A 12,746-nucleotide genomic window follows, 5' to 3' on the forward strand; every position below is an offset into this window, starting at 1 on the left:
CCTCCTCACGCTCTTAATGACGATAATGCAACAAAAACCTTTATATAAACAGTTTATTTACTCTAAACAGCAACACAGACAAAACGCCATATAAACACAAAGGAAGTGATGCGGAAACGAGACGCCGGCTGCCTTTGGATCTGAGGCTCATAAGCAACACAACCCGGGGTCTGCGGGAGCGAGGCGGGAGGGGCCGGCGGGGGCTGCGCAGCTCTGCACGTGGGTGGGAAGCATGCCTGCATCCGCGAGCAAAGGAAACTAGCTCCTCGGGGCTCATCGAAGTATAAAAGTTTATAATTTTACAGCAGTTGAAATACTGACATCAATATTAAAATAAAAGCAAGTTTTACATAACAATCAAAAATACAAAAGACTGAAGGAAGAGACCCTGTATGAAAAACCGGGCAGCTCAGCAAGTCGCGGACTGCGTGCCAGTGGCGGAAATGGAACATGGCGCCCGCCCACCCTCCCAGGTGACTAGTAATTGGACAGAGCAACGTTAGATTTGCAAAAATGTTGTAAACAAGTTCTTGCCAAACCAATCCCTTCCTTCTTACGCTGCCGCGCGGTTGCCACTTATGAAGGTGCGAACTTCTTGGCTTGTGCTCGAACCCTCTTCTCATACTCCACTCTGTTTTGGCTGAGGAAGGAGGTCGAGAGAGACAGGTCAGCGGGTGCAGCCCCCGAGGGGGTCTGGGGGTGCCCACGGCGTGTCGGGGTGCACAGCGGTCTCAGAGGGTGGCCTCGGGTCAGGAAGGCCGGGGGGGGCGGGGGGGGGGGGGGGACCAGCGGCTACGTGGGAAGCCGCGGCCATTGTTCCGGAAAGAAAACCCAGATGGCTGGGCACTGGTCGGCCACAGGCGCACGGGGCCCAGGGCTCAGGAGCAGGCTGTGCCTGGGGGGGCACCCACCTGGGGGCATGGGGTGCCCCTCCCCAGGGAGCTAGGGGTCCCACCGAGCCGTGCTCCCTACACGCACGCCTCGCAGGGCGCTGCTCCGGGGCCCCCGTGCCCAGCCCTGGGCGTGCACAGGCGCCAGTGCCGGCGCCACGAGAGCCAGCCACCTGCTCGGGCCACGGACACTGGAGGCGTCCAGGCCCCGGGACACACTGCTGGCTCCCTGCTCAGCCAGTGGCTGGGGCCTGGCCCTGAGGTCCCAGGGCAGAAGCGCTCCAGCGTGTTCTCAGAGGGGTGCTGGCAGGAGAAACCGTGGGAACGAGGAGCCCGGGTGCGTGAAGACACCCAGTGGACCCGCTGCGACTCGACAGTGAGCCCTGGGCGCCCGTGGCCACCCCCAGCCACCGCAAACATCACTCCTGCGACAAGGCACAAGCCAAGGCAAGCCAGCTCTGCGAAGGCCACGTGGCTGGTCGAGGAAAGGCGGCGAGTCCTGAGTGGCCCTGGACACCCAGAGGCAGAGGTCAGTGCCCAGCTCGGGGGACAGCAGGCCATGATCCTGGGAGTTGCCGGTGCTCAGGGGCCAAGGGGACACGTGGCCTCCAGCGGGGCCCACTGGGGACACGGGCCTCGGGCCTGCTTGGCAGGGTCCTGCTGCCCGGGGCCAACACCAGGCTGGGCCTAAGGCCCTGAAGCCCCTTCTCGTGGGAAATGCATCTCCTGCAGCCCCGCCCTCCCTCCGATGGCCCCTGGATGGGCGGCCGGCCACTGTCCACGGCGGCTATAGAACAGTCTCCACCCGACTTTGACCCTCGGCACCGCGGATTCCAGACCCGTCCCCTGGAAGGAACAGGCCCCATCCAGCCTCCCCAACCCCCGGATGCTGGCCCCGCCGTGCAGAAGTGGGTCCCCCACCCAGCCCAGCCCAGGAGGCCGGCTGGCACGGCCAGGGGACCCAGGACCCCCCACCACAAGGCCTCGGCGCGGGGCCAGGCTGTCCCTGCGGCTGACCTGGCCAGGCCCCCCATGCTGGGTTCAACCCTGTTGCTCCCTGGGAGCCGCACCAGACCCTCGTCCCTCAGCGCAGATGGTGGGCACCACAGTGCCACGCAGGGAAGGACTGGGACAGGCGTGATGGCCTGGCACCTGGTGGGACATCCCAGCCGCTGGGTGACCAGAACAAGCCAGGAGGCCCCGTGGGAGGTCTGGGGCCCCTGGGGAGCCATGCTACTGGACACACCTCCTTTGGCGCCCACACCTGGGGGCTTTCCCTCGGAGCTGGACTGGGCTTCACCGAGGCTGATGGCTTCCCTGGCCATAGCTCATCAGGGACAAAGTGGCCAACAGGAGCCCACATCACCTGACTGCCACCTCCTGAGCACCCCCTACCCAACAGCACTGTGGCCATACCAGCCCTGGTCACCCGTTCCTGCCCACCACAGGCCCTTTGCACATGCAGCTCCTGCTGCCTCCCCAGGGCCTGCTTGTTTGCGTCCTGCCCTCAGATGCTTCCTTGACCACCTCACTCAGTGTCCCGGTCACAGCCCGTGTCTCAGAGCCACCCTCGCAGGCTGCCAGGGGCGACAGGGACTGCTGCCCAACTCACAGCCTGCCTGCCGCTATCCTTCTCATGGGCAACCCAGACGGGACTCCCAGGAAGTGTGTGCAAACCAGAGCGGCCACAGCGAGGGGGCCAGACCACTACTAACCAGTAAATCGTGTAGGCCTCTGCTTGAGCTGGGTCCTGGATATTTGGTTCATTTAGAAGTTCCTGTATTCCTAACAAGATCTGTGTGAGACAAAACATGGAGCTCAGGGGTTTGAAAGGCAAACTGTCCCAGGACGTCGGCCTCGGCTTTGCAGCGAGACCACAGTCGTCTGGCCCCGCGCACCCTGGCGCCCTACCTGCTTAATCGTGATGGCTGGCCTCCAGTCCTTGTCCTCCTCGAGGATGGACAGGCACACTGTGCCCGAAGGGTACACGTTCGGGTGAAACAGCGGTGGCTCAAATTTACCTGGACCACAGGGAGGAAGCAAATGCGTTTCTGGTGGCAGCTGCTGTCCGGCAGGATGATGGCCGCTCCCCTGCCCCGGAGGGCCCCACCCCTGGCCGCCCCCACTGCTCCACACCCCTCCCCAAGCCAGGACAGATACAGGAGGTGGAGAGGGGCCGCGGCTGGTGAGGACAGTCCTGGGGTACAACTGAGGGCAGGAACCCTGAGGCCCCCAAACAAGTGGCCATTTTCAGAGCAGATCATTCTGCTTCAGAGAGGCCTGTAGGACCCCAAGCACCCCACTCCACATTTTTTCTTTTAAAGCATGAAAGTAAAAAAATAAAAAATAAAAAAAGAACACATGTAAGAAATTATGAAACATAAAAGAGCAAGAAAATTGCCTCGAGCCCCCCTGGGACTGTTACCTGCAGCTGACGTTTCAGGGCACCCCCCCTTTACTGTAAATGCCAATTACCCCCAGAAAGGTCCAACGGCTCAAGAGAAGCCTGACGAATCCCCAGTGACAGACACATCTGTTAACACCCCCCCAGTACGCGCTGCACCCATCGAGGGCTCTGGTCGTGTGGGCAGAGCTAGCTCTCACGGTCACGCGTGCTGCGGCAGGTGGCGGCCACCCACCCCCAGCTCGCCGGGGCCCCCCAGCCCACCGACCGCCACGCCGGAGGGACACGAGTGACCACAGACAGCACCGTGACAGGTCCCTGAGAGTTGCTGGTGTGCGCACGTCAGACCCGAGGAGGAGCTGCCCGGTGCCGGCGGTCCCGGAGCAGAGCCACCCGGCGACTCCAGGGGAAGCATCCCTGTTCACTGCGACGCACGGTCTACTCGAAATTCCTGTGCGAGTCTCTCGTCCGTCTTTGTCCCAGGCCGTCTCTGGGCTCACAGGAGCACCACGCACGTTCTGGACACAGGCCGTCAGCTGCACGTCTCGAAGGGACCTTCTCCCACTCTGTGCACCCTTTCCGTGTCTCTAATCGCACTTCTGGGTGAGGACAAGTCCTTCATTAAATGAGTGGTCGGCCTTCCTTCTCATCTAGGAAGGCGCAGCGGCCTCCCCCAAAGCCTTGATCCCGACTTCGGGTCCTGCTGGCTTGCTCTGCTCGGAGTCCCTTCCTGTCACAGGGGCCGCTGCCGACTTCCACAAGGAACCCGGCCCTGACCGCTCTATCTGGGAGACTGGCCATGTTGCGCATGTCAGCCCTCTGGCTGCTGGGACCGTCTCCCATGGTCCAGCCCCTGGCGTGTTCACGGGCGCTCGGCTGCCTCCAGCCCTGCTTGCTGCATACGGGGCCGCCCCAAGTTCAGCCTCTGTGGACACGGCAGGTGGCTTTCCAGAGGAAATATTCAAGAGGCACAGTGTCTAGAGGCCCCCCGGCTGGCTGTGGCTTGCAGCATGTGGGGAGCAAGGCGGGCAGCCTCTGCTCTGCGAGTGGGCCTGAGGGGTGGAGGGCCTCTTGGGCAGGGCCTGCTGATGCGATGGCCACTGCCTTTTCTGATTCGCAGATGCCCTTTGTGTGTTGAGGAAAGTGCCGATGAACCTACACACTTCTCCCCTCCTCACTCCCACTGGGGTCTTCTGGTGGAGGCAAGGCCCACTGACCGGCTTTCCACCTGCAGGGGCGCCCTTGTCTCCTTCACGGGTTGGGTCTACCCAAGCGATGGAGAGGCCGCCCGCCCGGGTCTTCCTCTAAGAACTGCACAGCTCTGCCTGTTGGGCATCAAGGTCCATCTGGAAGGCTGTCTGGGGAGGAAGGGGAATTCCCGTCTTCTGCTAGGATACCCCGTGGACCCAGGCCCCTCACTGGCCCACCCTCCCGCCTCTTGTTACTTTGGTCAAGAACTGAGCCCCTGTACACATGGCGTGTGTGGACTCTGCTCTGCAGGCCCATGTCTCAATCACCATGTCCCTGCGCCCAGGCTGCCCGGCTCCCATCCTGCCTGTCATGCTAATGGGGCTGGGTGCCCTCTACTAACGAGCCTCCGCCCTGGCCTCCCAAGCACCCTGGGCACCCCAAGGGCCTCTGGGCACTCTGCACTCCTACACGTTAGGGTGTGCAAGGCAAGTTCCACAGAAACGTGCCTGCATTCTCACTGGGTCCCCAGACGCTCCGTAGACTGGCTTGGAGAGGACGGACATCTTCACAGCCTCGGTTCCGGCCTGTCACGGGGGCCAGGTGGTGGGTCACTGGCGCCATCCTTGGCTCCTCTCAGTGGGGCTCTGGAGTTTGCAGTCTGGAGGCCCTGAGCCTCTGGTTGCATTTATTCCACAGTATTTAATGCTACTGTAAACAGTCTGGTTTCAACAGTTTCATTTGTTGCTACTTTATGAAAACAGGTTCTCACATGTTCATCCTTTGGCCCACAACCTTCACAGACGGGTGTCATAAAGCACGTCTGCACACTGTCCCTTTCCTGCTCTTCTGTGGGGATTTTCTTCTTCCTTATTGCATTTGCTTGGAATTCCAGCATCATGTGGCACAAAAGTGAGAAAAGCAACTCTAACTTGTCTCATTTCTTAATTAAAGCAATTATTTAAAGTAACACCTGCCAAGTGGCAAAAACTACTCAAACAGCAAAGAACCACCCGAAATGAAAGCGCCTATCACCGTGGTTACCCAGCTAATCATTAATTTTTAAAATTCTTCTGGTAAATACCCTTATAATGGAAAATGTACGCCTACCTTCTGAATTAGTAACCCCAGTGTAAACATTTACACATGGCCTTGTCCGGCCATGGACCATGCCGGACGCATCTACACACACACACACACACACACACACACACACACACACGCACATTAGCTCACTGAATTAACCAACTGTGGGCAGGGTTTGTGGATCTGCAGCTACGAGACCGGAGGGACTCAGTGCCCGCCTGGCCCCGAGTTTTGCTAACTGCACTCTGGTGCTCTAAGCGCAGCCTTCTCTGGCCGCTTTGGTGTGCTATCTGTCCGGGGGCGCCTGCGGCCACAAGCCAGATAGGAAACTGTCACCTACAGGTGGAGCACCAGCGGGGGAGGGAAAGGAGGCTGTGAGAGGCGAGGCTCTGCACCGCGGTCCTTCTGCATGCCCATCCCTGCCCGGGCTGGGGTGGGGGTGGTGGCACCTCCTCCCCAGGAAGCGCCCGGGAGCTGTCCAGGGCATCACAGCCAGGGCCTGTGACTAGGCCCATTACGTGCAGCTCCCAGCACTGGGCGCTAGGAACGGGTTCAGATCCACAGCCGGCTTCGAGGATGAGTGCCCCTGGAAATGCCCCCAGGGAACATGGGACTTCCGATCTCCGCTGGACTTCACTCTACTTACATTTTGGGGGTGAGGATGGATAATCGTCTTTGAAAAGCATCCGTAGTTTAAACAAGCCTCCTTCCCAGGGAGTCTGTTGGGAAGCAAAGCTGTAGTTAGGTGTGCTGCTGGCCTCTGTGGTGGGCCGAGCCCAGGAGCAGCTGGCTTCTGTAGCAGGTCCCCCAGCACTGCCCCCACAGGGAGGTGGGCTCCTACACTGGCCCAAAGATCAGCTGTCCCCGTGACAGGACTGTCGGTGCTTCCGTGGGCCCCAAGGGGCCCTGGGAAGAGCCCTCCCCAGAGAGGAGCAGGGCTGGAGCTGGACTTCTGGGAAGACAGGCAAGGCCTGGCAGGCTGTCCCTGGTGACCCCAGGATGAGGGATTGGGATCTTTACTTGAGCAGCTGCCTCGAGGCCCCCCACTCCAGCTCCATGACCCTCCCCAGCCTCCTCTGGGAGGGAGATGGCCACACTGTGCCTGCCCTGGCCTCAGATGAGGGGCCAGGAATGGTCTTAGCAAAAGCAGAGGTGCAGGCTGGGCGCTCAAAGGTCGGAGAACCCAAAGCACATCATCTTGCAGACAAAGCCATGTCCTAATCCCATTGGCTTAGCAGAAAGAAAGGAGACTGACTGTTGGGAACCACCAAGGCTGAGCTCCTGGGACGGTCATCGTGAACCATGGGAGGAAGAAACAGAAGCGATGAGGTGTCGGACCTAATGGGGACCCCTTAGGGGCCTCCTCTCTCTTTCAGGGTTTCCCGGGAAGAGCCAGATGTGGGGTTGCTGGAGATCCTCACTTCCAAATGCTTCAAGCACGCCCATCCTAACCGGCCTGGCACACGTAGGCCGCACACGGCTTTCCCAGGGGGCCCACGTGGGACTTCCACACCTGAGGGCCAGCAGCCGCCCTGGGCTCAAAGACCACCAGGACCCAGCATCACGAGGCTGATCCTGAAGGAAAATGCGAAGGCCCTCAAGGCTCCTCTTGCCCCAGAGATGCAGCAGGTCTGCCCCCCAGGCTTGGTGGGGGTGCCCAGCCACCCCCTTCCTCAGCCCAGCTCCTGCTTTCTGAATTACAGCTGCCCTGGGGGGCTGTGTGTGTCACATGTCACCTTGGCCTCCTCCCCACTCCTCCAAGAGGGCATGGGGCCCACACACGGGGCTAGCCGAGGAGCAGCACCTCTTACCCCTTTCTTCCCTGGAATGGCACACTCCCAGTTCATGAGGTTCATCGTGCCGTCGGGATTCTTTGTCGGGACAGCCACAAAGCCCTGAGAGAAAACAACCACACAAGCACATCAGCGCCGCGGCATCTCGTCTCACCCACTCGCAGAACCATCCCATGACCCCCCACGGGCCCTCCGCACAGAGCACGTGACAGGCCCGGGCTGGACGGGGACGTCCCGGTTTCCGTCAGGAGAAACGGATCCACTCTGCTGTGTGCAGAAATAAAGCTTTCCTTACAAACGGGTGGTCCTTTCTCCAGGCTTTCCTCTCCTGGGCGAGTCTGCTGAGAGCGATCCCCGACATGTTCAAAGTCCCTGGAAGAGACCAGGCAGGGCGTGCGGTTAGCAAGGGTCGGCCTCAGGCTCCTCCGGCCCCTCTGCTCTCACAGCTTGCTGCACATGCACCGTGCTCTCAGCGAGCCACCCCACCTGGGGGCCCCACGGGGCTGACCCGGCCTCCCCCCTCCCAGGGCCCCCACTGTGGTCTCCATTTCCCAGTGACCCCGAGGTGCAGGGAGGTGAAGGCACAGGCCTGGGGCTACACAACTGTCCAGTGCTGCACAGAAAGGCCTGGCCAAGCACTCCCGGCAGACGCCTGCACACCTGTCCCCCTTGCCAGTGCCGAGGTGGGGGGCATTAGGCCCGCGGCTCAGAATCTAGGTTCTTGTCTGGTCAGGAGAACCACCCTTATTCTTTTTTTTTTTTTTTTTAAGATTTTTATTTATTTATTCATGACACAGAGAGAGAGAGACAGAGACACAGGCAGCGGGAGAAGCAGGCTCCACGCAGGGAGCCCGACGCAGGACTCGACCCCGGGTCTCCAGGATCACACCCTGGGCTGAAGGTGGCGCCAAACTGCTGGGCCACTGGGGCTGCCCAAACCACACTTATTCTTGAAAGCAATGGAGTACAAAGGTGCCCCAGGGCGGACATCAGTTCACACCGCATCATGCGCAAGTCCCTGGACAGCACCCAGCCCCCAGCACCCAAGAGACCCACCTCTCACCAGGGCCCCAGGCGCTACCCACTGCCGTCTCCACTTACCCATCCCACAGCCACCCCCTGCCCCCAGATCCACAGCCGCCCCACAAACAACAAATGGATCAAGGCCTATCTCCCATTTACTCAGGGAGTCAGCAGGAGGTGAGTGGCCAGCCCACAGCCTGCCCAGCGTCCACCTGTCCTGGGAGCGTGCTGGCTGTGGGAGACGGCAGCTCCGAGCCCCCAAGGCCTGGTGCCTCTGGCTGTTCCCACCAGTGGCCTGGCGCCCGCTGAGCACACCTGTGCGCAGCCTGCAGGTGGAACAGACTCTCTGGGCTGCCGCTCACCCAGCAAAGAACAGGCTGGGGCGCCCCCAGCTGCCCTTGGCTCCCTCCTGCCCTGGGAGAATCTTGCCCTGAGTCTGTTTGCTGCTCTTCAAAGTCCATGGAAACATCGAGGACTCCTAGAATCCAACATTTACCATAAACAAGGCTTTAACAAGACAAAGAGAGTGTCTCCTAGAAGGGGATGACAGCAGCCTGCCCCAACCCTTCAGGCAGGCTTCATGGACACCTGGCAACAAGTCTCTGCTCTGCTCTTATGGGGTTAAAGGTCCAACAACCCACGCTCCTGAGTACAATGCGGGGTTCTCCACAACTACCAGGGTTTTCAGTTGGGTTCAGGAGAACCACCTCCCAGCCATGTTCCTGGGCTCAGGTTCACCTACACCCCTGCTTCCCCACCAGGCTCGACAGACCTGGGAACGACCAGAAGGTAGGGCCCTGGCTAAGTGTGGAGCCTCAACTCAAACCCAGCTCACACACCCTCAACTGCCCCTCAGCAGTCCAATCCATATCATGCTCTCTGCCCCAACACCTACCCCCCACCCCAGCCACCCCCCTCCCGGTCCCTGAGCAGCACAGTCCCCTGCCCAGAGCCCACACCGTCATGCAGCAGGGGTGAGACCAACAGCTCAGCGGACACAGGCCCTGGACCTTGCTATCTCTGGCTCTCCAGGTGTGGCCCTGTGTGCCTGTCAAAAATGCACGTCCCAGACCCCTGTGGCCTTACGTCAGAACTCTGGGCGAGACCTAGTGCCTGGGGTCTGGGAGGCTCTCGGTCAATTCTCTTCCCAAGAAGTAAGCCAAGTAGGAGGAAGGGTCTGAGAATCACCACTGCAGAACACGACTGTAGTCCCTGGTGTCATGCAAGAGACCAGGTCTCAGGAAGCTGGCTGAGTTATGACAAACCGCCAGACCAACTAGATGGGGTCCCGTTTTAAAAACCATGTACTTAGCTTATAAGAAAAACAAAAAGTCAAAAATCACAGCCCTCCATTCAGAAAGCATGACATGATGACGACACCCCCCCGCCCGGGGCTGCCGCCTGCAGCTTTTGGCACCGTGACGCCAGAGCACACCTTGTACGAGGTTCTGATCTTAACTGACCTCAAGACTACGTTCGATATAGACAACAGCATGCTGACCCAGAACAGAACTGCAATTCACCACATGATCCCAGAATCCTAGTCTGCCCCCTTCGTCCCCATCCGTGTACGGACCTGGCCGCCAGGAACACCTGCCAGGGGGAGTTTGGGACCAGCAAGGTGCACCCCTGCCCAGATCTCCTTCACAGGACAGCACACTCGTCTGGAATATTTGTTTGGGCCAGAGGCGGGGGCCCAGCAGTGCAACAAGGGCGAGCGCTGATCCTGAGGAGGAGGATTAGGGCTTGCAGGAGCGTAGGCCAGTCTGCCTCCCAAGTGTTCTCTGGTTAGAAGCGGGCAGGGACCCCGATGCCGGAAGATGCTTTACTTCTACAAGTTTCTCAAAACCTTCATTTCCACTGGTCCTTCTCCGTGGAATCTGAGCCAACCCCAAGCCTTGGGTCAGTGGAAATGCCCTTCCCTGCAGGAGGTTCGAGGGCACAAAACACTCCTGCCCCCGAGCTCCCTGGCGCACACAGCATGATCACCGGAGCACCCCCTTCACCCCCCCGGGGAAGCAGACAGTGCAAGTTGGCAGGAACCTTCTGCTGAATTAACCAACACGGAGCCTCAGCGACCAAAGACAAGCAGCCTGGTAAGCAGTTCTGTAGTTGAGATGCAAGGTCCCCGGTGAGCCTAAGCTCTGCCAGGCATCTAAACAGGTTTCTGAAGCCCCAGGCCGGAGCTCCCCAACACGGGGCGCTCTGTGGGGGCTGGGGGCAGGCCCTGCCAGGCCAGGCCAGGCCGTCCTGAGCGCCGTCTGCAAGCGTACCCGTGGCACAACCCTGCCACCTCTTCTGCCCTGAAGACTGGACAGGACCGCCCATGGAGGCCCTGCCCCAGGGCCTGTGTGAGGGTGTCCCAGGTTGGGGGAAGTCAGGAGGGGTGGTCGCAGGAGAGCTCCTGCCGCGGGGGTGCTGCTGGGCCAGACCGGGGTGGGTTTCTGCCGGCGGGACAAAGAGCCACAGGTGCACAGCTGCCCTGTCCCCAGCACACACCTGGGCTCAGACATGCTCCCACTCCCACCAGCCTCCAGTTTGCTACATTTCAACCACAGCAGGCAACCTCTCATTCAGAATCCCACTTAAAACCACATCTCCCCGGGACAAGCTCACAGAGAGGCACTCAGGGGGGTGGTTAGGTGCGAGCCAGACGCCGGGAGATGGGACGACCCATCCCCAGGCCGGGGAGACAGCCCGAGGACGGGAGCGGGCCCTCCAGGCACAGCCACCTCCCGCCAGGGTTCCCGCAGCGGCGTGGACTCTCGGTGAACTCCCCTGGCGCTGTGCTCCGCGACCTGAGGGTACAGACCTCAGAGCCGCTTCCTGGCTGCCCTGGCTGCCGGGGTTTGGGCTAGGCACTCATCTCCCGTCCGGACGGTTTCGGTCTCATCTGTGAAATGGGCGCAGCACTGCGACCCCTCGGGCCTGTGCGGGCGCAGACACGCTGCGAGTGGGAGCCCCGCCCGGGCCGTCCTGGGCGGCGCTCCCCGAGGGGGGGACCTGCTGCACCCGGCAGAGGCACCTACCTGGCCGCCCGCCCCCCGACAGCTCCCGGGACCCCGGGCGCCGACTCGGAGGCCGGGTCCCTGACCTCGGGGCTCCCCAGGCTCCGACCGCCCGGCGCCCCGCACCCCGTAAGCAAAGCAGGAGCAAGCTGGGGTCCGCGGGGCCGGGGCTGCCGACTCCTCCGCGGGCCCCGGGGTCCGCAGGCGCCCCGGCCCCAGCAGGTGCAGGCCCGGCCCCCTGCGCTCGGCCCCGGGAGACCCCGCGGGGCTCGGGGCGGGGGGCGCCTGGCGCGTCGGGGCCCCGCGCACGAGCTCCGCGGCCGGCGGGCGGGCCGTGACCCCGGAAACGGATCCCGCGGGCGGCAGCGGCGGCGGGCGGGCTCGCGTCCCTGTCAACCGCGGCCGCAGCTCCGGGGCCGCGCCGGGCACGCGCCGGGGGGCCGTTCTCCGCGCTCCCGGCCGGGCGCGCGCGGGGCTCGAGGGGCCGGCGGGCCGCGACCCCGGGGCGGGGGGGGGCGCACGCCGCGGACTGAGGCGGCCCGGCTCCGGGCGGGGGGGGCGCGGGGCGGGCCGGGGCTGGGGGGAGGCGCCCGGCCGGGCCCGACGGCGGCGGAGGCCCCGCGCCCCGAGGCCGGCCCCCGCCCGCGCCCCCCGCCGCCCGCCCGCGCCCCCGCGCTCACCTCGGGCGGCCGCGGCCCGGCGAGCGAGGCGGACGAGGCGGCGGCGGCGGCGGCGGCGGCGCTCCCTTTGTCTCGGGACTTCCCTCCCGAGCCCGCTCCGCGCGCAGCCCGAGCGCTCCGAGGACCCCGGCGGGCGGGGCGGGGCGGGGCCTACGGGGGCTGCCCGCCGCGCGCCTGCCCCGCGCGCCGCCGCCGCCTTCCCGCGCCCCGCGCCGCCCCGCCCGCCGCGCGCCGCCCGCCGCCCGCGCCCTGCCGCCGCGCGCCCCCGCCCCGGGTGCGGCTCCGGAGCCTGGGTCGGCGGAGGCTTTCCCGTCGGGCGGCGCCGCGGACACCTGCGCCCTTAAAGGAGCCGCGTCCCCGACCGGAGGGAGCGTCTGCAAACTCCCCCTCGCGACGCGCGCGTCCACCCGAGGACACGCCGGCGGGCAGCGGGGGCCGGCGGAGGCCGAGACCGCCGAGGGCCCCCCGGATGCCGCGCGGGCAGCTGCCCGCGCACGGGCCCCGGAGGTCTCCTTGGGGCTGGGATCAGGGGCCGGGGGAGAAAAGCCCACTGAGGCCTAAGGATCCCCGAAGCGTCGCAGCGCGGTGACGGTCCCCGGAGCACGGCGGCCTGTGAAACCCCTTGCGATTGGCCAGCTGCGGGCCCGGGGCGGGGCGCCCGGCGAAGCCGCCCA

At 63.1% G+C, this 12,746-nt stretch overlaps 1 protein-coding gene across 4 annotated transcripts; it reads right to left on the reverse strand.

Annotated features, from left to right (window-relative positions):
• Positions 1-39: 39 nt before the first annotated feature.
• On the reverse strand, positions 40-12,224 carry UBE2I (ubiquitin conjugating enzyme E2 I). 4 transcript variants are annotated; one of them, XM_025417075.3, is made up of 7 exons: positions 12,073-12,224; positions 7,657-7,733; positions 7,380-7,463; positions 6,215-6,287; positions 2,802-2,911; positions 2,606-2,685; positions 40-640 (listed from the first exon to the last, which is right to left on the reverse strand). In XM_025417075.3, the coding sequence occupies exons 2-7, from the start codon at positions 7,720-7,722 to the stop codon at positions 577-579; spliced, it is 477 nt and encodes a 158-aa protein (XP_025272860.1). In that variant the 5' UTR covers positions 7,723-7,733; positions 12,073-12,224; the 3' UTR covers positions 40-576. The 4 variants fall into 4 exon arrangements, with proteins under 4 accessions (XP_025272860.1, XP_025272862.1, XP_025272861.1 ...); XM_025417077.3 differs by lacking the exon at positions 12,073-12,224 and adding an exon at positions 11,414-11,529; XM_025417076.3 differs by lacking the exon at positions 12,073-12,224 and adding an exon at positions 11,197-11,318.
• Between the last annotated feature and the right edge of the window lie 522 nt (positions 12,225-12,746).

The sequence above is a fragment of the Canis lupus genome, chromosome 6 (assembly GCF_003254725.2).
Source record: "Canis lupus dingo isolate Sandy chromosome 6, ASM325472v2, whole genome shotgun sequence".
NCBI classification, from domain to species: domain Eukaryota; kingdom Metazoa; phylum Chordata; class Mammalia; order Carnivora; family Canidae; genus Canis; species Canis lupus.